At 43.6% G+C, this 26,397-nt stretch overlaps 1 protein-coding gene and 1 pseudogene across 1 annotated transcript in view; both read right to left on the bottom strand.

Annotated features, from left to right (window-relative positions):
* LOC121542142 (calcium/calmodulin-dependent protein kinase type II subunit alpha-like) overlaps positions 1-3,319 on the bottom strand; it is a gene marked incomplete at its 3' end in the record, with an annotated part of 84,956 nt that extends 81,637 nt beyond the window's left edge. The window contains exon 1 of the mRNA XM_045207947.1: positions 3,104-3,319. Coding sequence (XP_045063882.1) covers positions 3,104-3,165 — 62 coding nt within the window. The remainder of the gene's footprint in view (positions 1-3,103) is intronic.
* A 12,992-nt stretch (positions 3,320-16,311) lies between these two features.
* On the bottom strand, positions 16,312-22,442 carry LOC121541311 (annotated as a pseudogene).
* Positions 22,443-26,397: the final 3,955 nt, after the last annotated feature.

The following is a 26,397-nucleotide window of genomic DNA, read 5'->3' as shown; positions in this document are numbered from 1 at the left end:
GTGGCTGGAGTGTGTCAGCAGTTCCTGCAAGAGGAAGGCATTGATGCTATGGACTGGCCCGCCCGTTCCCCAGACCTGAATCCAATTGAGCACATCTGGGACATCATGTCTCGCTCCATCCACCAACGCCACGTTGCACCACAGACTGTCCAGGAGTTGGCGGATGCTTTAGTCCAGGTCTGGGAGGCGATCCCTCAGGAGACCATCCGCCACCTCATCAGGAGCATGCCCAGGCGTTGTAGGGAGGTCATACAGGCACGTGGAGGCCACACACACTACTGAGCCTCATTTTGACTTGTTTTAAGGATATTATATCAAAGTTGGATCAGCCTGTAGTGTGGTTTTCCACTTTAATTTTGAGGGTGACTCCAAATCCAGACCTCCATGGGTTGATACATTTGATTTCCATTGATAATTTTTGTGTGATTTTGTTGTCAGCACATTCAACTATGTAAAGAAAAAAGTATTTAATACGATTATTTCATTCATTCAGATCTAGGATGTGTTGTTTAAGTGTTCCCTTTATTTTTTTGAGCAGTGTACTTTAACATTTCAAACACCTTGACCCCTGACTGTTTCAAATAGTGAACTAACAATAAACAGATACTTTGTACTATAGTGTCAGTCCTTTGTAGCTCAGTTGGTAGAGCGTGGTGCTTGTAACGCAAGGGTAGTGAGTTTGATTCCCGGGCACCACCCATACGTAATATGTATGCACGAATGTCTGTAAGTTGCTTTGGATAAAATCATCTGCTAAATGGCATATATTAACAGAATGCACATATAATAAGATAATTCAATGTGGCATATATTAACAGAATGCACATATACAGTGGCTTGCGAAAGTATTCACCCCCCTTGGCATTCCAATTTTGTTGCCTTACAACCAGGAATTAAAATTGATTTTGGGGGGGATTGTATCATTTGATTTACACAACATGCCTACCACTTTGAAGATGCAAAATCTTTTTTTGTGTGAAACAAACAAGAAATAAGACAAAAAAACAGAAAACTTGAGCGTGCATAACTATTCATCCCCCCAAAGTCAATACTTTATAGAGCCACCTTTTGCAGCAATTACAGCTGCAAGTCTCTTGGGGTATGTCTCTATTAGCTTGGCACATCTAGCCACTGGGATTTTGTTCCCATTCTTCAAGGCAAAACTGCTCCAGCTCCTTCAAGTTGGATGGGTTCCTCTGATGTACAGCAATTTTTAAGTCATACCACAGATTCTCAATTGGAATGAGGTCTGGGCTTTGACTAGGCCATTCCAAGACATTTAAATGTTTCCCCTTAAACCACTCGAGTGTTGCTTTAGCAGTATGCTTAGGGTCATTGTCCTGCTGGAAGGTGAACCTCCGTCCCAGTCTCAAATCTCTTAAAGACTGCAACTGATTTCCCTCATGAATTTCCCTGTATTTAGCGGCATCCATCATTCCTTCAATTCTGACCAGTTTCCCAGTCCCTGCCGATGAAGAACATCCCCACAGCATGGTGTTCTCGGGGTGATGAGAGGTATTGGGTTTGTGCCAGACATAGCGTTTTCCTTGATGCCAAAAAACTCAATTTTAATCTCATCTGACCAGAGTACCTTCTTCCATATGTAGGGGAGTCTCCCATATGCCTTTTGGCGAACACCAAATGTGTTTGCATATTTCTTTCTTTAAGCAATGGCTTTTTTTTTTATAACCCAACCCTGATCTGTACTTCTCCACAACTTTGTCCCTGACCTGTTTGGAGAGCTCCTTGGTCTTCATGTTGCTGCTTGCTTGGTGGTGCCCCTTGCTTAGTGGTGTTGCAGACTCTGGGGCCTTTCAGAACAGGTGTATATATACTGAGATCATGTGACAGATCATGTGACACTTAGATTGCACACAGGTGGACTTTATTTAACTAATTATGTGACTTCTGAAGGTAATTGGTTGTACCAGATCTTATTTAGGGGCTTCATAGCAAAGGGGGTGAATACATATGCACGCACCACTTTTCCGTTATTTATTTATTCAATTTTTTTTTGTTAATTTCACTTCACCAATTTGGACTATTTTGTGTATGTCCATTACATGAAATAAAAATAAAAATCAATTTAAATTACAGGTTGTAATGCAACAAAATAGGAAAAACGCCAAGGGGGATGAATACTTTTGCAAAGCCTGTAATAAGCTAATTCAATGTGGCATATATTAACAGAACGCACATATAATAAGCTAATTCAATGTGGCATATATTAACAGAATGCACATATAATAAGATAATTCAATGTGGCATATATTCCATTTATGTAGATTAGTAGAGAACTATTCAATATTATTTTACCTGGTGTGAAATCCTTGAGAACTGTCAGACAATCGAAATCATTGAGCTGTCAAGTTAGCAGAAGATATTGGAAAATAAGGATAGTGTGTGTTTTGTGTGAGTGTGTATGTGTATGTGAGTGTGTATGTGTGTTACCACCTAGAGGATGAATGTGAACCACCGACATCAAATATTAAAGTCGAGTCTTGTCACTTTATTCCACCAGGCTGAATATGACATTGTGAGACATCAGCTGTGAACAGGTAGCCACTTACGGCAGATCCGTTATGTCTTCTAAGTGATGGTGCTACTCTCTCAAAATGCACTATTTGACTCAAGACTCCTGAAATAAGATGAGAAATGTCAGAAATAAGACCTTTAATTACCTCTCACCTGTTCCCCCTTAAACTCTCAGATCCAAGCCTCTCTCTCTCTATCTATCTTTCTATATATATATATGTCTCTCTCTCTCTCTCTCTCTCTCTCTCTCTCTCTCTCTCTCTCTCTCTCTCTCTCTCTCTCCTCATCATTCTCTTTATTCTTTCTCTTCCCTTCTGTCATCAAAATGATACTTCCTCAGCTAAAAGACCTTTCCCGTCTCCTGTCATAAAGGTATTTCTTTAGAAGAGTAATGCTATTCAGTTCTGCCACCAAATATTTCATCAACACTCCCTCACTGACTGTGAACAAATGCCTCTGACTCAAACTGAACAAAGAGGTCATCTTTCATTGTCACACAGGTCCCAAATGCAACGCCAAATACCACTTTGTATGAGTAAAAAAATGAAAAATCTCTTGTGAAACTTACTTGCCCAGTTCCTCAAACATCTGGAATTCCTCAGTGAAGCGGGTGCAGGTGGTGGTAGTCATGATCTGAGGTGGAGGGTTGCAGGTGGTCCTTGCCTTTAGTCGAGTGCTTTTTGGAGTGGAAGCGATTGGAAGCGATAGATAAGAGGATGGAAGCCTTGATGAGAGCCAAGCTTCTCTATCACTATCCTGATCTACGGAGTGGAAGTGAAGCGAGGACGCTGGCTGTCAATTTTGCTCCAACATTTCACCCGCCCGCTTCGCCTGGTTCCTCCAATCGCAGCTCTGCCTGCACTCCTGAATACACAGCCCCATTGTCATGGCAACTGCATCCCCCTCCTCTCCAAGCGCACACTTCACAGGCAGACAGGCAGGCAGACAGGCAGACAGACAAACAGACAGGAGAGGTGGCAGCTAAACACGCTAGCGTTCAAACAGTGCACACATATGGACAAGCACATACATGAGCTCAAACACGTTAACATATGTGCACACACACAAATACTTAGCAAAGTGTAATATTAAAATGCTATACTGGAGTGTAATATTAAAATACCATCCAAACAATTCCATCTACATCCATTAAGATATCAATAAATTAACTTTTGAGTAAGGAATCATTCATATCTCTAATTGCTTCAGTCTGAATATATTTCCCTGATGTACTATTATGTTATTATTATGAAAATAACAAACCAACAAACTGTAGGCCCTCACAATGAAGGTTAAGTCAGAATCTACACTCACCCACCTACTCCTCATGTCATCATCACAGTCAGCTCTGCTTCATGTAGGAATCATCTACAACACTTTATAACCCAACCTGGTCTCAGAGCGTTTCATATTATTCTGTACATAGATCCGAGACACTCCATTTAGTATGACATGCTACATTTCGCATGGTATGTATTAATTTGTGGATGTCCATCATCATTTCGTATTACAATTCTTATTATATGTTACAAATTTGCAAAATGGTAATTGCAAAGTAGCTCAAAAGTAGTACGTTTTTGAAAAGTTGCTAATTAGAAAAAATTGTCTGTGATGAGATTCGAACTCGCAACCTGTGGGTTACTAGATATTCCTATTATACACCTACCTATCCACCCCTAACAACCACCCTACTTTCATGTTTGCCTTAAGTAACCATCTGTCTTATGTAACCATACCAAATGTAACATAGTCTGTAAATGTAAATGTTATTTATGTGACGGATTTACATTTACTATGTTACGTCTAGTCTATGAGACCAGGCTGTATAGCCTGCAGGTTAATGCATTACACGCCTGGGTCAATGACCAGACTCTATTCTAGTGGAAACCATGTCACATATAGCCTAAAGGGAATATATCCTAATTATTCATGAAGAAGATATTTAAGGTATTTGTCACTGTTGATTTCTGTATAGCCCCTTTGTCAATCGCAACACATTCAGCCACTAACCCACTCAGCCCACTGTGAACCTGCACACCCCACTGGGAAAAAAACAAAAAGCTTGACTAAGTCATTCCTCCTTGGTGACATACAGTAGGGGAAAAAAAGTATTTAGTCAGCCACCAATTGTGCAAGTTCTCCCACTTAAAAAGATGAGAGAGGCCTGTAATTTTCATCATAGGTACACGTCAACTATGACAGACAAATTGAGGAAAAAAAGTCCAGAAAATCACATTGTAGGATTTTTAATGAATTTATTTGCAAATTATTGTGGAAAACAAGTATTTGGTCACCTACAAACAAGCAAGATTTCTGGCTCTCACAGACCTGTAACTTCTTCTTTAAGAGGCTCCTCTGTCCTCCACTCGTTACCTGTATTAATGGCACCTGTTTGAACTTGTTATCAGTATAAAAGACACCTGTCCACAACCTCAAACAGTCACACTCCAAACTCCACTATGGCCAAGACCAAAGAGCTGTCAAAGGACACCAGAAACAGAATTGTAGACCTGCACCAGGCTGGGAAGACTGAATCTGCAATAGGTAAGCAGCTTGGTTTGAAGAAATCAACTGTGGGAGCAATTATTAGGAAATGGAAGACATAAAAGACCACTGATAATCTCCCTCGATCTGGGGCTCCATGCAAAATCTCACCCCGTGGGGGTCAAAATGATCACAAGAACGGTGAGCAAAAATCCCAGAACCACACGGGGGGACCTAGTGAATGACCTGCAGAGAGCTGGGACCAAAGTAACAAAGCCTACCATCAGTAACACACTACGCCGCCAGGGACTCAAATCCTGCAGTGCAAGACGTGTCCCCCTGCTTAAGCCAGTACATGTCCAGGCCCGTCTGAAGTTTGCTAGAGTGCATTTGGATGATCCAGAAGAGGATTGGGAGAATGTCATATGGTCAGATGAAACCAAAATAGAACTTTTTGGTAAAAACTCAACTCGTCGTGTTTGGAGGACAAAGAATGCTGAGTTGCATCCAAAGAACACCATACCTACTGTGGAGCATGGGGGTGGAAACATCATGCTTTGGGGCTGTTTTTCTGCAAAGGGACCAGGACGACTGATCCGTGTAAAGGAAAGAATGAATGGGGCCATGTATCGTGAGATTTTGAGTGAAAACCTCCTCCTTGCACAATTGGTGGCTGACTAAATACTTTTTTCCCCCACTGTATACAGTCTGTCTCTGACACAGTTGGGAGATTCATTAAAATTTCATCACTGCACAGCCCCTCCCACCCCTTCCATACTTCCAACAGAGGTACAGTATACTGACGCTCCTGCTAAACAAGCAACGTTTGAAATATGTTCTACCCTCTTGTCCAGCAGATCGCCTGGTCCACCCTTAGGGGTATCAGCCCTGCTCAGGGCTTTGTGATTCACTTCTATTACAGGCCACCTGTTGGCCACATGGCTTTGTTGCTGTCAAGCCTGGACAAGGCTGAGTGTTCACGGTCCGCTGACTGCGAGAGCATCTCCTCAGAAAGCAGAGAGAGAGAGAGAGAGAGAGAGAGAGAGAGAGAGAGAGAGAGAGAGATAGGTACACGTCAACTATGACAGACAAATTGAGGAAAAAAAGTCCAGAAAATCACATTGTAGGATTTTTAATGAATTTATTTGCAAATTATTGTGGAAAACAAGTATTTGGTCACCTACAAACAAGCAAGATTTCTGGCTCTCACAGACCTGTAACTTCTTCTTTAAGAGGCTCCTCTGTCCTCCACTCGTTACCTGTATTAATGGCACCTGTTTGAACTTGTTATCAGTATAAAAGACACCTGTCCACAACCTCAAACAGTCACACTCCAAACTCCACTATGGCCAAGACCAAAGAGCTGTCAAAGGACACCAGAAACAGAATTGTAGACCTGCACCAGGCTGGGAAGACTGAATCTGCAATAGGTAAGCAGCTTGGTTTGAAGAAATCAACTGTGGGAGCAATTATTAGGAAATGGAAGACATAAAAGACCACTGATAATCTCCCTCGATCTGGGGCTCCATGCAAAATCTCACCCCGTGGGGTCAAAATGATCACAAGAACGGTGAGCAAAAATCCCAGAACCACACGGGGGGACCTAGTGAATGACCTGCAGAGAGCTGGGACCAAAGTAACAAAGCCTACCATCAGTAACACACTACGCCGCCAGGGACTCAAATCCTGCAGTGCAAGACGTGTCCCCCTGCTTAAGCCAGTACATGTCCAGGCCCGTCTGAAGTTTGCTAGAGTGCATTTGGATGATCCAGAAGAGGATTGGGAGAATGTCATATGGTCAGATGAAACCAAAATAGAACTTTTTGGTAAAAACTCAACTCGTCGTGTTTGGAGGACAAAGAATGCTGAGTTGCATCCAAAGAACACCATACCTACTGTGAAGCATGGGGGTGGAAACATCATGCTTTGGGGCTGTTTTTCTGCAAAGGGACCAGGACGACTGATCCGTGTAAAGGAAAGAATGAATGGGGCCATGTATCGTGAGATTTTGAGTGAAAACCTCCTCCTTGCACAATTGGTGGCTGACTAAATACTTTTTTCCCCCACTGTATACAGTCTGTCTCTGACACAGTTGGGAGAGTCATTAAAATTTCATCACTGCACAGCCCCTCCCACCCCTTCCATACTTCCAACAGAGGTACAGTATACTGACGCTCCTGCTAAACAAGCAACGTTTGAAATATGTTCTACCCTCTTGTCCAGCAGATCGCCTGGTCCACCCTTAGGGGTATCAGCCCTGCTCAGGGCTTTGTGATTCACTTCTATTACAGGCCACCTGTTGGCCACATGGCTTTGTTGCTGTCAAACCTGGACAAGGCTGAGTGTTCACGGTCCGGTGACTGCGAGAGCATCTCCTCAGAAAGGAGAGAGAGAGAGAGAGAGAGAGAGAGAGAGAGAGAGAGAGAGAGAGAGAGAGAGAGAGAGAGAGAGAGAGAGAGAGAGAGAGAGAGAGAGAGAGAGAGAGAGAGAGAGAGAGAGAGAGAGGGGGGTAGCCTTCGTGTGTGGGAGCTGAAACAACTACAGTCAATAACATGAGCATCATTAGTAAAACATGATATTTCAATAATGAAGAAGATGGTGGAATACAGTTTCATGCTGTACAATCTCAGCAACAGACTCTTAGGCATCAATCTCCTCTTTGACTAACACCTGTAAATGACTTGGTTAAGACAAGAATGCTGTATAAACTGAGTAAGAAATTAGTAAGAAATCTGTAGAGAATGGAAAGGGTTTGGATAAAAAAAATATATGTCATCTAAAATGTCCATCAGGTGAGCTTCTCCCTGGAAGAATACACACACACACACACACACACACACACACACAGACCTGGGGAAGGCTGAGCCAACAGGAGCCACATTCTATGGATGAAGTCAGACCCAGTCTATGGATGAATTCAGACCCAGTCTATGGATGAAGTCAGACCCAGTCTATGGATGAAGTCAGACCCAGTCTGTGGATGAAGGCTGACCCAGTCTATGGATGAAGTCAGACCCAGTCTATGGATGAAGTCAGACCCAGTCTATGGATGAAGTCAGACCCAGTCTATGGATGAAGTCAGACCCAGTCTGTGGATGAAGTCAGACCCAGTCTGTGGATGAAGTCAGACCCAGTCTGTGGATGCTGTCAGACCCAGTCTATGGATGAAGTCAGACCCAGTCTATGGATGAAGTCAGACCCAGTCTATGGATGAAGTCAGACCCAGTCTGTGGATGAAGTCAGACCCAGTCTATGGATGAAGTCAGACCCAGTCTGTGGATGAAGTCAGACCTAGTCTGTGGATGCTGTCAGACCCAGTCTATGGATGAAGTCAGACCCAGTCTATGGATGAAGTCAGACCCAGTCTATGGATGAAGTCAGACCCAGTCTGTGGATGAAGTCAGACCCAGTCTATGGATGAAGTCAGACCCAGTCTATGGATGAAGTCAGACCCAGTCTATGGATGAAGTCAGACCCAGTCTACGGGACAGATGTCTGCAGCCAGGGACAGAGCTAACCCAGAGATGGATAGAGACAGGCTGGTCAGTGGAAATCCCAATCTCCTAAAAGCCTTCGCCAGGAGATATGGGATTAATGGCATGTTACGTTCAGTATCTCAAATCAGTTTCAAACAAACCTCTTCTCAACAGCCATATCAAATGCATTAGGCCTAGATTTGGAGTGTGGCCAAGACTGTTTAAAAGCTCCTCTTGGACAGGAATTCCTGCATTGTGAATATGGAATGTTTTTACCTTTCTTTCTGTTCCTAGGTTTAAATAAAGAGGCTCTGGGGATGCACATGGGTTTGATCAAATAATGTCATATTAATTGTAGTCCTAGTCATTAACCTTTATTAAGAAGAAGTGTTTAGAATATTTCCTCATGGCGAATCTCCTCAATGAACTCAGATCCACCGTTGGTTACAGGCAGGCAGCCTCCCGCCTCAATCAGAGCAACTTGCTCATGTTGATATTTCTTTATAATGTGATGTGAACACATCGTCTCAGGCATCTCACAGAGCTGCTAATTTGCCACATGTGGTGAAAAGAGGGTCTTTCAAGGACTCTCAAGGTGCATTAAGTCACCCAAAATTATAATTGCCCCTGTTGAAGACACAAGGCACGAATGGAGCAGGATATGACACAGGATCATGACTGTCCCCAAGTGTTGACAGGTGGTATGACACTCACATCAACGTTTTAAATCTACATTGAATCATGATTCAGCAAATACTGAGGCACTGAAGAATTAATGATTCTCACACATCTGATTGGATCACAGGTTGTCCTAGGCCTAATTTGTTTCTCACAAATTGGAATTTAAATGGATACACCTTAAGATCGCCAGGTCTATCAGGGAAACCAAATACAGTATGTGTCATATTTATAGTATGACATGCTGGAAATGTATGAGCAAGGCAATATCCTCCGTACACTCAAATTGACCTTATGAGTAATGAATTGAAGCCAATAAACCTCCATAAGCCAACATAAAGCGTCTTCCTCAGATCAAGGCGGCAGGTAGCCTAGCTGTTAAGTGCATTGGGCCGGTAACCGAAAGGTTGCTGGTTCGATTCCCTGAGCCAACTAGATGAAAGATCTGTCGATGTGCCTTTGAGCAAGAAACTTAACCCTAACCGTTGCTCTGGATAAGTCGGGTCTGCTAAAATGTAAAACAAAAAAATAATGACTATTATATTCTCACTTGTCCTGGTATAAAAGCAGAGAGGTTACGCTAGAAGAGAGGACATAGACTACAAAGAGGGTGACTCATATAACCATCCTGGAAGGAACAAACAAACCAAAGTCTTGCAACTTATCAGTGATACGAAGATCCATTTCTGTGCCCCATGTTTGGCCTCCCTTAAGGAGATGAGCATGTATTTCAGCTGCCTCCTAGCAAGTTGTGCTAATGCTGTGGGTTTACGAGCAAAGAGAGAGAGAGAGAGGTCATTGGTCATTTGCAAACTCATCAGGAGCAAGCAGTCAGCCAGAGCAGCATTTGATATTACAGTACTTAAAGCCATGGTACTCTTATCTGGGTTATAATGCTGTGAGCAGGTGCCCTGACTCTGGCCTGTCCCTCTACTGTAATGTCCTCCACTGTAGGAGGACCAGATACAGTGGTGATTCTAGTGGACCATTCTCCCTGCTTTCACAGTCTTCTAGTTCCACAGCATCAAGAGCAAAACCCTAACTCGTGTTCCATGTAGTGCAACATCTTTATGTAAGCTCACAAGATCAGGGCGGTAGTACGAGGCTAGCAAAACCCCACAACCAGTCCTAAATACTTCCTCCATCCGCCCTTTAAACTAATGACATTCAGTGGCTGAGTCCTGAGGCTCCTTCCTGCAGTTCTGCTCCTGTGGGACTTGGCTATCTGACAGACAGGATCAACATCAGTGGTGCCACTGCCTGACTGCCTGACTGCCTGACTACCTGAATACTTGACTGCCTGGCTGCCTGACTGCCTGACTGGCTGACTGCCTGACTCCTGACTGTCTGGCTGCCTGACTGGCTGACTGACTGGCTGACTGGCTGACTACCTGACTGCCTGACTACCTGACTACCTGACTGCCTGACTACCTGACTACCTGACTGCCTGACTACCTGACTGCCTGACTGCCTGACAGCCTGACAGCCTGACAGCCTGACAGCCTGACAGCCTGACAGCCTGACTACCTGACTGCCTGACTGTCTGACTACCTGACTGCCTGACTACCTGACTGCCTGACTGCCTGACTGCCTGACTGCCTGACTGCCTGACTGGCTGACTGCCTGACTACTTGCCAGCCGGGCTGCCTGCCTGACTACCTAACTGGCAGCCAGGGTGCGATGCTAGGTTCAGTGTCTCCCAGAGAGCTGCCCACTGATATCTAGACCTGATAAGGTATTCCTGAAGAGACTGCCTACCAGGGTTGGGGTCAAATCCATTTAAATACCTGTCCATTCCGGAAGTATACTGAAATTCCAAATTCAATTATCTTCAATACTTTTCAATTGGGAAAATTTGGAATTGGAATTTGGTTTACTTTCTGAATTGACTAGAATTAAAATGTAATTGACCCTAACCCTGCAGCCTACTTAGTGGGAGAGCTGTCTCACTGTGGAGACAGTGGACGTACAGTAGACATTAGAAGACATTAGAAAAGCTTAGCTAACTCTTAAGAAATACAAATTATTAGATTTACTATACTATTATTGCTTAGGAATCCTCTGTAGATAGAAGTCAAACTGGGGTCTAACAAGTCTGAGCAGATATTTCCACTCCAATTGATAGGCTGTGCATTGTGTAGAGGAAAATGCAGAGGTGTGTGAGAGCGAGTCAAGGTCAAGTCTGACTATCCCCCATGCTCCATGATACGACTATCCCCCAGGCGCCATGATATGACTATCCCCCAGGCGCCATGATACGACTATCCCCCAGGCGCCATGATATGACTATCCCCCAGGCTCTATGATTTGACTATACCCCAGGCTCCATGATAAGACTATCCCCTAGGCTCCATGATAAGACTATCCCCCAGGCTCCATGATATGACTATCCCCCAGGCACCATAATATGACTATCCCCCAGGCTCCATGATAATACTATCCCCCAGGCTCCATGATAATACTATCCCCCAGGCTCCATGATAAGACTATCCCCCAGGCTCTATTATATGACTATCCCCCAGGCTCTATGATATGACTATCCCCCATGCTCCATGATTTGACTATCCGCAGGCTCTATGATATGACTATCCCCCAGGCTCTATGATATGACTATCCCCCATGCTCCATGATAAGAATATCCCCCAGGCTCTATGATATGACTATCCCCCAGGCTCCATGATAAGACTACCCCCTAGGCCCCATGATATGACTATCCCCCAGGCTCCATAATATGACTATCCCCCAGGCTCCATGATAATACTATCCCCCAGCCTCCATGATAAGACTATCCCCCAGGCTCTATGATAAGACTATCCCCCAGGCTCTATGATAAGACTTTCCCCCAGGCTCTATGATAAGACTTTCCCCCAGGCTATATGATAAGACTATCCCCCAGGCTCCATGATAAGACTATGCCCCAGGCTCCATGATAAGATTATCCCACAGGCTCCATGATAAGACTATCCCACAGGCTCTATGATAAGACTATCCCCCAGGCTCCATGATAATACTTTCCCCCAGGCTCTATGATATGACTATCCCCCATGCTCCATGATATGACTATCCACCAGGCTCTATGATAAGACTATCCCCCAGGCTCCATAATATGACTATCCCCCAGGCTCTATGATTTGACTATCCCCCAGGCTCCATGATATGACTATCTCCCATGCTCCATGATAAGAATATCCCCCAGGGTCTATGATATGACTATCCCCCAGGCTCCATGATAAGACTACCCCCTAGGCCCCATGATATGACTATCCCCCAGGCTCCATAATATGACTATCCCCCAGGCTCCATGATAATACTATCCCCCAGCCTCCATGATAAGACTATCCCCCAGGCTCTATGATAAGACTATCCCCCAGGCTCTATGATAAGACTTTCCCCCAGGCTCTATGATAAGACTTTCCCCCAGGCTATATGATAAGACTATCCCCCAGGCTCCATGATAAGACTATGCCCCAGGCTCCATGATAAGATTATCCCACAGGTCAATAACTGTCAACAACATTTCAACTATCTACTAACCTAGCCTTAACCCTAACCTTAACCCTTATCCTAACCCTAAACTTAAAGGCCCAGGGTAGTCAAAATTCAGTTTTTCCTGTGTTTTGTATCATATTGTACAACAGCTGATGAAACTAACACTGTAAAAGTGTGAAAATATTTTATCAGTGTTATATCCTGATAGCTGCTGGTTGAAAATACAATCTACAAATGACCTTCTAATCAGCAGTTTTACATGGGAGTTCCGGCTTGCCTCAGGCGGTAAATTGGTTTACAGACCAATAACAAAGAGAGTTCCAAACCTCTCTGCCAATAACAGCTAGCATTCAGTTTCCCCCGCCCAATTCAGACCACTCCCAGACAGTCCTAGCAGAATTCTTGCTTGAGAATTTATTTTGCTAAAAAGCTATTTGTGTCAATTTTTATGTACAACTATTACAGTAAGGTAGTTATTTTTACCCAGAAATGATTTAATATCAAACAGCTGCATTGGAGCTTTAACCCTTCCCCTAGCCTTAGCCCTAACCCTAACCTTTAACCCCTACCCTAACCTTAACTGTAACCTTAGCAAGCAGTTGCTTATCAAGAACACCTGCACCTTTCCATGACATATACTGACCAGGTGAATCCAGGTGAAAGCTATGATCCCTTATCGATGTCACTTGTTAAATCCACTTCAATAAGTGTAGATAATGAGGAGGAGACAGGTTAAAGAAAAAATGTTAAGCCTTGAGACATGGATTGTGTATGTGTGCCATTCAGAGGGTGAATGGGCAATACAAAATATTGAAGTGCCTTTGAACGGGGTATGGTAGTAGGTGCCAAGCGGACCGGTTTGTGTCAAGAACTGCAACGCTGCTGGGTTTTTCACACTCAACAGTTTCCTGTGTGTATCCAAATGAAGTGTGACAGAAATGTGCCTCAGTCGTAAGGAGCGAACCACAGTGATAAGAACTAGGAGGTCACGATCCTTATAACATGTGAAGAAGTCATGAGTCACTCAACACAATCATCTGCTGCCTGACAACTGCATTGTATCAACTCTGACAAGCTTCTTTTCTGAGAGCTCACTAATAGAAACAATGCAATTCTGTAAATCCTCCTCTACCACATCCATACATTTCTCTTTAGCTGTTTTTTATATTCCTAATGAAAATCAAATCAAAATGTTATTTGTCACATGCGCCGAATACAACAGGTGTAGACCTTACCGTGAAATGCTTACTTACAAGCCCTTAACCAACAATGCAGTTTTAAGAAATATAACAGTTAAGAAAAGATTTACTAAATACTAAAGTAAAATAAAGTCAATTGTACATTGTCAATGCTCCTTTTCATACTGGTAAAGGTCACAGGGGGATTGTAGCTCACATAATAAAAGCTGTTAAGGTAGCACTAAATAAACGGTACAATAAACTCCATGGCTAAGTAGAATGGGGAAGAAATGGCCTAAAATGGCAATATCTCCCATTAACTCTATGTAGAGTAATTTCTATGAGAGATTCACATCACTGTGAAAAGACAAATTCAGGTGCATTAAGATCTGTCCATGTCATTAATCAGACAATAGTAATGGCCAGTGAGTCAGCCTTGGTTCACTTTAGATGCATTAGGGGTCTTTAATAAATTATCTTGTCCTATCTCTATCTCTCTCCTCCTCCAAGTTACCCCCTCTCTCTCTTCCTCTCTCTCACACACATACACAGCTGGACAGAGATCATCTGTCATCTCTTCGTCTTCTATTTAAAGAGACGTCTGCACTCTCCATAGTTCCCTTACCTTTCCTCATCCCAAGCCATTAAACTACCGACTAGCATCTGCTTTACTGAACAGTTAAGAGATAATGGCCCAAGCATTCTTCCTGGATATTTTGTTTTTCTTGGATGCCTCAGATTCGGAGATATTGTTAACTACTTTTCGAGATGATGAGTCTCTCTGCATCTGCTCCTCTTACAATCTTGAATGTTTTTGAAAGCCATGGTAAATACAATGACTTACTACTAGAGTCGTTTTCTTGGAGTGCTTCCTGAAAGCTTGTGTCATGCAGTGTTGAGGGAAAGCGGAAGAGGGAGAGCAGTGTGTCTAAGACTGTCGTGTGTTGGTGAATACATTATTTACAGTGTGTCGAGGGAGCAGGCCAGAGATCATCAACTAGATTCAGACGCAGAATATTTTTTCTAGAGTGGAGGGTCAGGGGGTCGGAACATAATTACAAATAATTTGTAGACTGCAAATTGACCGCAATTGGCCCAAACAGATATAATATTTGACTAAAACATTTACATTTCAAACCTTGCTTACGTTTGTATACGACCACATATATCTCTCCATAATGCGTTGGAATATAAACCACAAAGAATGTCACCATGTCATTGGATTTAGGTTAAAAGTTAGGTGTGAAAAATACTAATGCCATTTACGTTGATGACTTTTTGCGAATCCAATGAGTTTTCTACATTGATTCAACATCATCACATATATTTTTGGGGTTGAAATGACATGGAAACAACATTGATTCAACCAGTTTTTGCCCAGTGGGTAGGTTCTGTGTTTATCACAAAGAAATAAAGAGGAATTCAAAAATTAGAATCTTTCAATTTAAATTATTATATAAAATTCTTGCTACCAATAGAATGTTATTTATATGGGGGATACAATCTTCCCAGCTCTGCAGATTTTGCTGTGAAGAGACAGAATCATTAGATCATTTGTTTTGGTTCTGTCCATTTGTAGCTTGTTTTTGGACACAGGTCCAGGAATGGCTAAAGGATTGCAATATTTACCTGGAACTAACCTTGCAGATAGCATTACTGGGTGATCTGAAAAGTCATAGTCAATCAATCAATAATATAATAATACTTTTAGCAAAAATGTTTATTTTTAATTCACAATCTGTAGAAGCAATGAGAATAGAAAGGTTCAGAACTTTTGTAAAACATCACAGTACGGTTGAAATATATATGGCAAATAGAAATCCTATATGGATGGTGTTAAGAGATAGATGGGAGGTATTGAATAGAGTTGAAGGATGGGACTAATAACAAATAACAACAAATAATAACAAAGATAGCTAATAATGTAAGCATACTCTGTCCATAATAAGTATATAGGTTGTATGTTGGGAGCTTTTGGGAAAGAGCACAGTTAGAAAGATATGGCATTTAGAAGCAAACCGGATGGACATCATGAAAATGATCGGAGAGGTTGAGAGTAGAAGAAGTTCAGGAGCAAAAAATATATATAAAAAAAAAAAATATATATATATATATATATATATATATATATATATAATAGAATTATTGTAAAATTAACTCTGTCCATAAGGTGTAGATAGTAAGTATAGACCGGAAGTAGAGGCCTGGGCATTGTTGTTCACTAATTTACTCCAAGTAGGGAAAGGATGGTGGGGTTGAAAAGTAATAAAGGGGAATATATATATAAAAAATAAAAATAAACATGGGGGATTGGAAGTGATGCAGACAATTACATTGATAGAAGATACAATCTATCTGCAATATTAAGCTGATCCATTCCCCCCCCCAAAAAAATAAATAAAAAAATACGAACAAAAAAAGATATATTAAAATAAAAAAATTTTAAAAAAATGTTAGTTTCTGTGTTTATCACAAAGAAATAAAGAGGAATATTATGTTAGTTTCTGTGGTTATCACAAAGAAATAAAGAGGAATATGATGTTAGTTTCTGTGGTTATCACAAATAAATAAAGTGGAATATGATGTTAGTTTCTGTGGTTATCACAAAGAAATAAAGAGGAATATGATGTTAGTTTCTGTGGTTATCACAAAGAAATAAAGAGGAATATGATGTTAGTTTCTGTGGTTATCACAAAGAAATAAAGTGGAATATGATGTTAGTTTCTGTGGTTATCACAAAGAAATAAAGAGGAATATGATGTTAGTTTCTGTGGTTATCACAAAGAAATAAAGAGGAATATGATGTTAGTTTCTGTGGTTATCACAAAGAAATAAAGAGGAATATGATGTTAGTTTCTGTGGTTATCACAAAGAAATAAAGAGGAACTACAGTTGTTTCATTACTTAGACATTCTCAAAAACATTCCCAAAACAGGTCAGTTCAAGTCATTACTAGTCCATTAACCCCAATTGAGTAGGTCAAAGTATACATGCAGCATGTTCAATTCACTTAGCTACACACTAGATATAACAGAACATTTAACAAATACCATAGAACCCAATAGTCTTACATCTAAAAAACATCTAAAAGCACGGACAAAGAGATGCACACTAGTAAACAGAATTGTTCCATTATCACACACAGGTGTGAAAAAGGATGTTGCTGGCTCAGAGTATTGTTGCAGTGCTAGATCTACAGGCTACATGTGACTGAGGGTCATTGACCTTCCCACCTCATATTCTATTGGACATTATCCTGGTGTTCAGCTTCTTGAAAAAGGATCTCAGTTTGCATTTCTTCTTCTTTTTATCCCTCCCCTTCTTGTAGATCCCGTTCCATTTCTGCTCGTCCTCGTCTCCCCCGACCCAGGGTACCCAGGCCCCCCCATTGCGGTCTGGGTTGGCCCGGGGGTTGTCAGCGGGGAACCGGACCGGGACGACAGTGCGGTTGTAGTAGGCCAGACGTGTTAACAGCTGTTTGACCACATCAGGCCTCTGCAGCGCCAGGTCACTGCGTTCATAGGGGTCTCCTGTGACGTTAAAGAGCCACACAGACTTCCCTGTTCCCCCAGTGTTCCGCTCCAGGGTCCACCAGCTGCCGGGGAAGTTAGCCAGTACCTGTGGTGGGACCCAGTCTCCATGGCCCGGGTCCCCTGTTAGCAGCTTCCAGTCCCCCACCCGGATGGCAGCCTGGACCGTGGTGTCCCACACATGCTGACCCTCCTGCCCAGAACCAGATTGGGGCAGGCCATAGCGCCGATGGAGCGGATCAATGTTATGGAGGATCTTGAGGCGCGGGGACTCTTTGCCCTCACTGATGGTTGGCCACACATCGTAGCCATCCAGACCCTCAGTCAGTGACACGTTACCCCCAGCCAGACCCACCAGGGTTGGGTACCAGTCAGTGATCTGCATGAGGGCCTTGGAGACCCTCCGCCTGTTACGCAGCAGGGGGCTGTGTACAAAGCCCACCCCACGGACACCTCCCTCCCAGTAGGTTCCCTTACGCCCCCGGAGAGGCCAGTTACTCCCCCCAGTGAATGGTTGGGCACCGTTGTCAGTGGAGAAGATGAGCACACTGTTGCGGTAGTAGCCGTACTTGCGCAGAGCATAGGTGACATTGCGTACAGCCTCGTCTACGATGGACACCATGGCTGCATACTTCCTTCTGGCTACGTTCCCCATCCCACGGTAGGGGTAGATGTATGCTTTGGGTGACTGCAGGGGCGTGTGTACGGCCTGGAGGGAGAGGAACATGAAGAGGGGCTGGTGGGACGGGTCGTGAGTGGACAGGATCTTACGTACCCTCTGGGTGTAGAGGTGGGTGGAGTATTTGCCTCCCCGGTCCGTCACAGGAGCCATACGTGTAGTAGTCCACACTGCCCGTCAGAGAGCCAAAGTAGCTGTGGAAGCCTCGGCGCATCGGCAGACACTCCTTCCTGTAGAAGCCAAGGTGCCATTTGCCCACCATGTGAGTAGCGTACCCCGCTTCCTGCAGTCGCTGTGGGAGCGTGGTCATGTCTAGGGGGAGGCAATTGGGCTGGCGAGGCCGGATGATGGAATGCTGAAGGCCTGTGTGGATCTGGTATCTGTGTAAAGAGAAATAATGTCCAATAGCAAATCTTATTCATCCTCACTCATTATGTACAAAACACACATTCAGCTGGAACTGATACCAAAATATAGTCATGATGCTGAGAACACCCTTATTGAAGATACTCTGTCATTACTGACAAGTAGTTTGTGCTCTACCAACCATTTAATTACTGTGTGGTTGGCAAAGCTTGTTTTACAGCCTGACTACAGCTTTCAAGTCATAAAAGGCAACTAATGAAGTCAATTAGTCTTTAAGGAAACACTCATCTAAACATAAGCATTTGTTTTCTGCCAGGACTCTGCTTAAATGGAAGAAGAAGGGTATTACTGGGATACTTTGCGAGGATACACTCTTAGAAAAAATTAGTTTCAAAAGGGTTCTTCGGCTGTTCCCATAGGATAACCTTTTTTAGTTCCAAGTAGAACCCTTTTTGGTTCTAGGTAGAACCCTTTTAGAACCGTCTGTTGAAAGGGTTCTACATGGAACCCAAAAGAGTTCTACCTGGAACCAAAAGGGTTCTACCTGTAACAAAAAATGATTCTTCAAAGAGTTATCCTATGGGGACAGTCGAAGAACCCTTTTAGGTTCTAGATTGCACCTTTTTTCTAAGAGTGTATGGGTGAGCAAAGGAATGTTGCAGGAATCTGAAGAACAAGTATAGCCCCCTATTGACCTATAGTAAACACTACCATGTCTGATGTTGAAAAGGTGCTGCGGCCTCTAACAGAAATACCAAAACATTCTACACAAAATATATTTAATTTTTCATCAGCCTTGAACATTTCCCCATTTCTAGTAGTGTGTAGTACTTCAGTAACATTTTACCACGTGAAAACATTTGCAACTTGTCCCTGTATAACTGTTGATTGGCCACCCAGGTTCTTTGCATGGTCTGATATTTGGGTGTTCTGCACTGCAGTAAGCATGTAGACACACTCCAGTTCTATTCAGACAAGCCCTTCCTTACACGACCCACACTGAGTCTGAATGAGCCCCTTCCTTACACGACCCACACTGAGTCTGAATGAGCCCCTTCACAACCCACACTGGGTCTGAATGAGCCTCTTCCTCCCACGACCCACACTGGGTCTGAATGAGCCTCTTCCCTCCACGACCCACACTGGGTCTGAATGAGCCTCTTCCTCCCACGACCCACACTGGGTCTGAATGAGCCTCTTCCTTCTACGACCCACACTGGGTCTGAATGAGCCTCTTCCTCCCACAACCCACACTGAGTCTGAATGAGCCCCTTCCTCCCACGACCCACACTGGGTCTGAATGAGCCTCTTCCTCCCACGACCCACACTGGGTCTGAATGAGCCTCTTCCTCCCACGACCCACACTGGGTCTGAATGAGCCTCTTCCTCCCACGACCCACACTGGGTCTGAATGAGCCTCTTCCTCTCACGACCCACACTGGGTCTGAATGAGCCTCTTCCTCCAATGACCCACACTGGGTCTGAATGAGCATGTGGTGAGAGAGTCCACTGAGAATTGATGTTATATTCACACGCCTACACAGAAACATTCCACGGCTATATTCCCTCCCTTCCTCCTTACCTCCCTCCCTCCCTATCTCCCTCCCTCCCTATCTCCCTCCCTCCCTATCTCGCTCCCTCCCTACCTCCCTCCCTCCCTACCTCCCTCCCTATCTAACTCCCTCCCTACCTCACTCCCAGCTCTAACTGTAAATGGGCCTGTTTCTGGGTGAAGGGTGGATGGCTATTACGCCTTGGTCTTCTGTCCACATCTCTTTCAGTAAGATCGTGTGTCATGTCCTCACTCCTCAGCCTAAAGAACAAGTGTGTTGTGCCTGTCTGTTCATCACCTCCCCATGCTCTTGTTCATTACCTGGGTGTTGCTAGGGAGACAACAGCTAATTAAACTCTTCTTTCCAAACACTCTGGAGATCCAGATCTAGGTTGAACTGTTTCTTTACAAGAGACATCCCCTAGTGACAGGCTACCAACCAATCCCATAACACACACACACACACACACACACACACACACACACACACACACACACACACACACACACACACACACACACACACACACACACAGTGCTCTAATGGCCCCACAGCTGTTGTTCAGGCTGCAGTGCAGCAGCTGTGTGGTATGCCAACATCAACACTCCTGAACAGTACTTCAAGCAAACGCCACAATTGAGATTCCTAGTAATCAATTCTCACAAAAAAATGTTTAGCAACTCTACATTTTCTTGATAAGACCGCCCCAAGTTGTGAACATTAAAAGATGTAAGGCATATCAATAAGTATAACCTACTCTGAGTACTTTGATAGAGGGAATATAATGTGTGCTTTAGTCAGATTGCTCTGAGGAGACAAGGACTCCATCCAGGCATTGTGTCGCTCACTTTCAATGCTCTTCCTACACTGGCGCTCATTTGGTTGTGTTTATCCGGTCTCTGCTTGCTAGAGCAAATGAAGCAGCCCCTAACCACTGTTTCACAATACTGGCCTCTCACCCTGCAGCTCTCCACAGTCCATCTCAACAACAGATGTTTCTGCTCATGTATGTTGGGTTAGAAAGTGAGTTATCTGCAGCATTTATCTTCCCCAACAATGTACAGCTCTTTCCTGGTAAGGTACAGTAAGTGCATGACTATGTGGCAAATGGCCATTTCCCTCACGTCTATTGTATATGTATTCAAACCCTGTTCAATTGTGTAATGGCTTTCTGAGACTTACAGCACAGCACAGCCAGGGGACACCCTGTTTCCCGTGGGAAAACAAAGCGATTTTGTTTAGATTTGCTGACAATTCTTACTGAGCTTATGAATGATTATCTGACTGACTCATCTGTTATGAATGACTGTCACTGCCAGCAGGAGTACTTCCAGTAAATGTTGCTATTGTTCTGTGTTACACTGAATGAAGATCACTATGGACAGCTCAAGGGACAGTTCATCAGTGCAAACATTTTACATACCAACAGTTGTTTGCAGTGCTGGGTGAGACATTTCAAAGTAGTCTACATGAGTAAGGGCATTGCACTGTTCAGACTCTGAGGCCCTAAGACCAACACCAGTTGGCTAATAATGGAATGCATTGTTACATGCATATATTTATCTCCAAATGCACCCTGCATCTTGATCATGATGTGATGCATCACAACTTTATGTAGTTTATCTATAAATAGGTCTATACTTAGGTAACTACATTGTAATTCCTCACCTGGGATGTACACTGTAATTGCAGATAATGTAGCCTACATAAAACAATAAGTGTAAAGCTGTGATTAAGAGAACAACTCACATTTACATCATTCAGCAGAAGCTCTTATCCAGGGCGACTTACAGCAGCGATCGACAAACTGTTTTCACCTAGTCAGCTCGGGGATTCGAACCAGCAGTCTTACTGGCCCAAATATCTTAACCACTAGGCTACTTGCATGCACATTTTCAACAATATCTGTAAATGTCAAAAAGTCGTAGCCTGATGCTGATCCCGATGCAAATGGAGGTTATCCTAGGTTATTTTTATGCCTGCTATGTTAGGTTTTGGTTTAAATGTACCTGCCCGTGATCAGTTGACTGCGTGACGGAGTGCAGATAGGTTGAACGTAGTAATTCTCCAGCTTCACCCCTTCCGCGGCCAGTTTGTCCAGAGTTGGAGTCCGAATGGCCGGGTTGTGATAGCCTATGTCATTGAAGCCTTGGTCATCCGTCAGTATGAATATGATGTGTGGTGGTTGTTTGGGCTCAAACGTAATAGAGGAATCGTTTTGAGTGTACTCCTCCACTTGATTCCGCTTGGTCCAGTCCATGGATAGGAAGCCAAAATGTTGCAAACTGACCATTGAGAGGCTGGTAACTGCGTGCATTTTTACAACTTTAGATTGTAATTGGACATTACAGTCGTTAAGGTGCTCGCACTGTAGTCTCTGGCTTTTCTCGCTGTATCACACACATTCTTGAAATTAAACGAATATACACGCGCCTAATTGATCTAAGGATGCAGAGTGGAAACATATGAAACATTGTTATCGCCACAGATTCTCATTCGTCATGACCATTCTGCGCTTACAACGTCCAAGCTTCTGTTCTGTAAACTTGGGCTCTAAACTTTGAACGCTACTCCTGCACATTAGAACGTTGCATTGCTTCCAGCCTCATAACAAGTCCCCATTCCCCACTAAACACCGACCGGCCAAGTATGGTTTAATATTTATTTACAGTACATTAGCCTATCTATACATTTCCCACCATTCCTCCTTCTCAGTGGTTGCTGTTACTCTGCCTTCATGGACCCACCCCTCCGCCTCTGGTATAATTCAAGCCCCGTGCGCCTCATCTCAAAGAAAGTTGTCTCCATTGCATTGAAAAAAAGAGCATCCCATTCATTTTCTCATGCAACAAGTTATTCAAGGGACCATACATCTAAAATCTCTGATTATGGGTAGAATAACTTTATTATCGAAGATAGAATGGGAGTAGCTACAGTGAGGGGAAAAAAGTATTTGATCCCCTGCTGATTTTGTACGTTTGCCCACTGACAAAGACATGATCAGTCTATAATTTTAATGGTACGTTTATTTGAACAGTGAGAGACAGAATAACAACAAAAAAATCCAGAAAAACGCATGTCAAAAATGTTATAAATTGATTTGCATTTTAATGAGGGAAATAAGTATTTGACCCCTCTGCAAAACATGACTTAGTACTTGGTGGAAAAACCCTTTTTGGCAATCACAGGTCAGACGTTTATTGTAGTTGGCCACCAGGTTTGCACACATCTCAGGAGGGATTTTGTCCCACTCCTCCAGCCCAGCTAAACCTGCCTTAGATAGCTCCTTTGTCCCACACGGAGACCGACTCAATTGGTGCCTCCAGTGATGCTATCTCTTTCATTGTTACCCAACGCTTAGGTTTACCTCCACTTTACTCATATCCTTCCATATCCTTGTCTGTACATAATGCCCTGAATCTTTTCTACAACGCCCGGAAATCTGCCGCCTTTATTCTATGTACCCAACGCACTAGAAGACCAGTTCTTAAAGCCTTTAGCCGTATCCTTATTCTAGTCCTCCTCTGTTCCTCCGGTGATGTAGAGGCTAACCCAGGCCCTGCAGCCCTCAGTATCACTCCTACTCCCCAGGCGCTATCATTTGCTGACTTCTGTAATCGCAAAAGCCTTGGTTTCTTGCATGTAAATATCAGAAGTCTACTTCCTAAGTTTGAGTTATTCACTGCGTTAGCACACTCCGCCAACCCTGATGTTCTAGCAGTGTCTGAATCCTGGCTTAGGAAGGCCACCAAAAATTCTGAAATTTCCATCCCCAACTATAACATTTTTCGTCTAGATAGAACTGCCAAAGGGGGTGGAGTTGCAATCTACTGTAGAGCTCTATCATACTATCCAGGTCTGTGCCCAAACAGTTTGAGCTTCTACTTCTAAAAATCCACCTTTCCAGAAACAAGTCTCTCACTGTTGGCGCTTGCTACAGACCCCCCTCAGCCCCCAGCTGTGCCCTGGACACCATATGTGAATTGATTGCCCCCCCATTTATCCTCAGAGTTCGTACTGCTTGGTGACCTAAATTGGGATATGCTTAACACCCCGGCCATCCTACAATCCAAACTAGATGCCCTCAATCTCACACAAATTATCAACGAACCTACCAGGTACAACCCTAAATCCGTAAACATGGGTACCCTCATAGATATCATCCTGACTAACTTACCCTCTAAATACACCTCCGCTGTCTTCAACCAGGATCTCAGCGATCACTGCCTTATTGCCTGCGTCCCGTAACGGGTCCGCGGTCAAACGACCACCCTCATCACTGTCAAACGCTCCCTAAAACACTTTAGCGAGCAGGCCTTCCTAATTGACCTGGCCCAGGTATCCTGGATGGATATAGATCTCATTCCGTCAGTAGAGGATGCCTGGTTGTTCTTTAAAAGTAATTTCCTCTCAATCTTAAATAAACATGCCCCATTCAAAAAATACAGAATTAAGAACAGATATAGCCCCTGGTTCTCCTCAGACTTGACTGCCCTTGACCAGCACAAAAACATCCTGTGGCGTAAAGCATTAGCATCAAATAGCCCCCGCGATATGCAACTTTTCAGGGAAGTTAGGAACCAATATACACAAGCAGTCAGGAAAGCAAAGGCTAACTTTTTCAAACAGAAATTTGCATCCTGTAGCACTAACTCCAAAAAGTTTTGGGACACTGTAAAGTCCATGGAGAATAAGAGCACTTCCTCCCAGCTGCCCACTGCACTGAGGCTAGGAAACACTATCACCAACGATAAATCTACAATAATCGAGAATTTCAACAAGCATTTTGCTACGGCTGGCCATGCTTTCCACCTGGCTACCACTACCCCGGCCACCAACTCTGCACCCTCCGCTGCAACTTGCCCATGCCCCCCCCGCTTCTCCTTCACACAAATTCAGACAGCTGATGTTCTGAAAGAGCTGCAAAATCTGGACCCCTACAAATCAGCTGGGCTAGACAATCTGGACCCTTTCTTTCTAAAACTAGCCGCGAAATTGTCGCAACCCCTATTACTAGCCTGTTCAACCTCTCTTTCGTAATGTCTGAGATCCCCAGAGATTGGAAAGCTGCCGCGGTCATCCCCCCTCTTCAAAGGGGGTGACACTCTAGATCCAAACTGTTACAGACCTATATCCATCCTGCCCTGCCTTTCGAAAGTATTTGAAAGCCAAGTTAACAAACAGATCACCGACCATTTCGAATCCCACCGTACCTTCTCCGCTATGCAATCCGGTTTCCGAGCTGGTCATGGGTGCACTTCAGCCACGCTCAAGGTCCTAAACGATATTATAACCGCAATCGATAATAGACAGTACTGTGCAGCCGTCTTCATCGACCTGGCCAAGGCTTTCGACTCTGTCAACCACCGCATTCTTATTGGCAGACTAAATAGCCTTGGTTTCTCAAATGACTGCCTCGCCTGGTTCACCAACTACTTCTCAGATAGAGTTCAATGTGTCAAATCGGAGGGCCTGTTGTCTGGACCTATGGCAGTCTCTATGGGGGTGCCACAGGGTTCAATTCTTGGGCCGACTCTTTTCTCTGTGTATATCAATGATGTCGCTCTTGCTGCTGGTGACTCTCAGATCCATCTCTATGCAGACGACACCATTTTGTATACATCTGGCCCTTCATTGGACACTGTGTTAACAAACCTCCAAACGAGCTTCAATGCCATACAACACTCCTTCAGTAGCCTCCAACTGCTCTTAAACACTAGTAAAACTAAATGCATGCTCTTCAATCGAACGCTGCTGGCACCCGCCCACCCGACTAGAATCACCACTCTCGACGGGTCTGACCTAGTGTATGTGGACAACTACAAATACCTAGGTGTCTGGTTAGACTGTAAACTCTCCTTCCAGACTCACAATAAGAATCTCCAATCCAAAGTTAAATCTAGAATTGGCTTCCTATTTCGCAACAAAGCCTCCTTCACTCATGCTGCCAAACATGCCCTCGTAAAACTGACTATCCTACCGATCCTTGACTTCGGCGATGTCATTTACAAAATAGCCTCCAACACTCTACTCAGCAAATTGGATGTAGTCTATCACAGTGCCATCCGTTTTGTCACCAAAGCCCCATATACTACCCACCACTGTGACCTATTTGCACATAATCTCTTGCACATCTAGCATTCCAGTGTTAATACTAATTGTAATTGTTTTGCACTATAGCCTATTTATTGCCTTACCTCCATTACTTGCTACATTTGCACACACTGTATATATATTTTCTGTTGTATTTTTTGACTTTATGTTTTTTTACCCCATATGTAACTCTGTGTTGTTGTTTTTATCGCACTGCTTTGCTTTATCTTGGCCAGGTTGCAGTTGGAAATGAGAACTTGTTCTCAACTGGCTTACCTGGTTAAATAAAGGTTAAATAAAATAAATAAAAATATATTCTCCAAGTCATTAAGGTTT

This window comes from Coregonus clupeaformis, chromosome 27, assembly GCF_020615455.1.
Source record: "Coregonus clupeaformis isolate EN_2021a chromosome 27, ASM2061545v1, whole genome shotgun sequence".
Lineage (NCBI taxonomy): Eukaryota > Metazoa > Chordata > Actinopteri > Salmoniformes > Salmonidae > Coregonus > Coregonus clupeaformis.
Note: the sequence above shows the minus strand (reverse complement) of the source record. Positions and strands in the feature narration are given on the sequence as shown.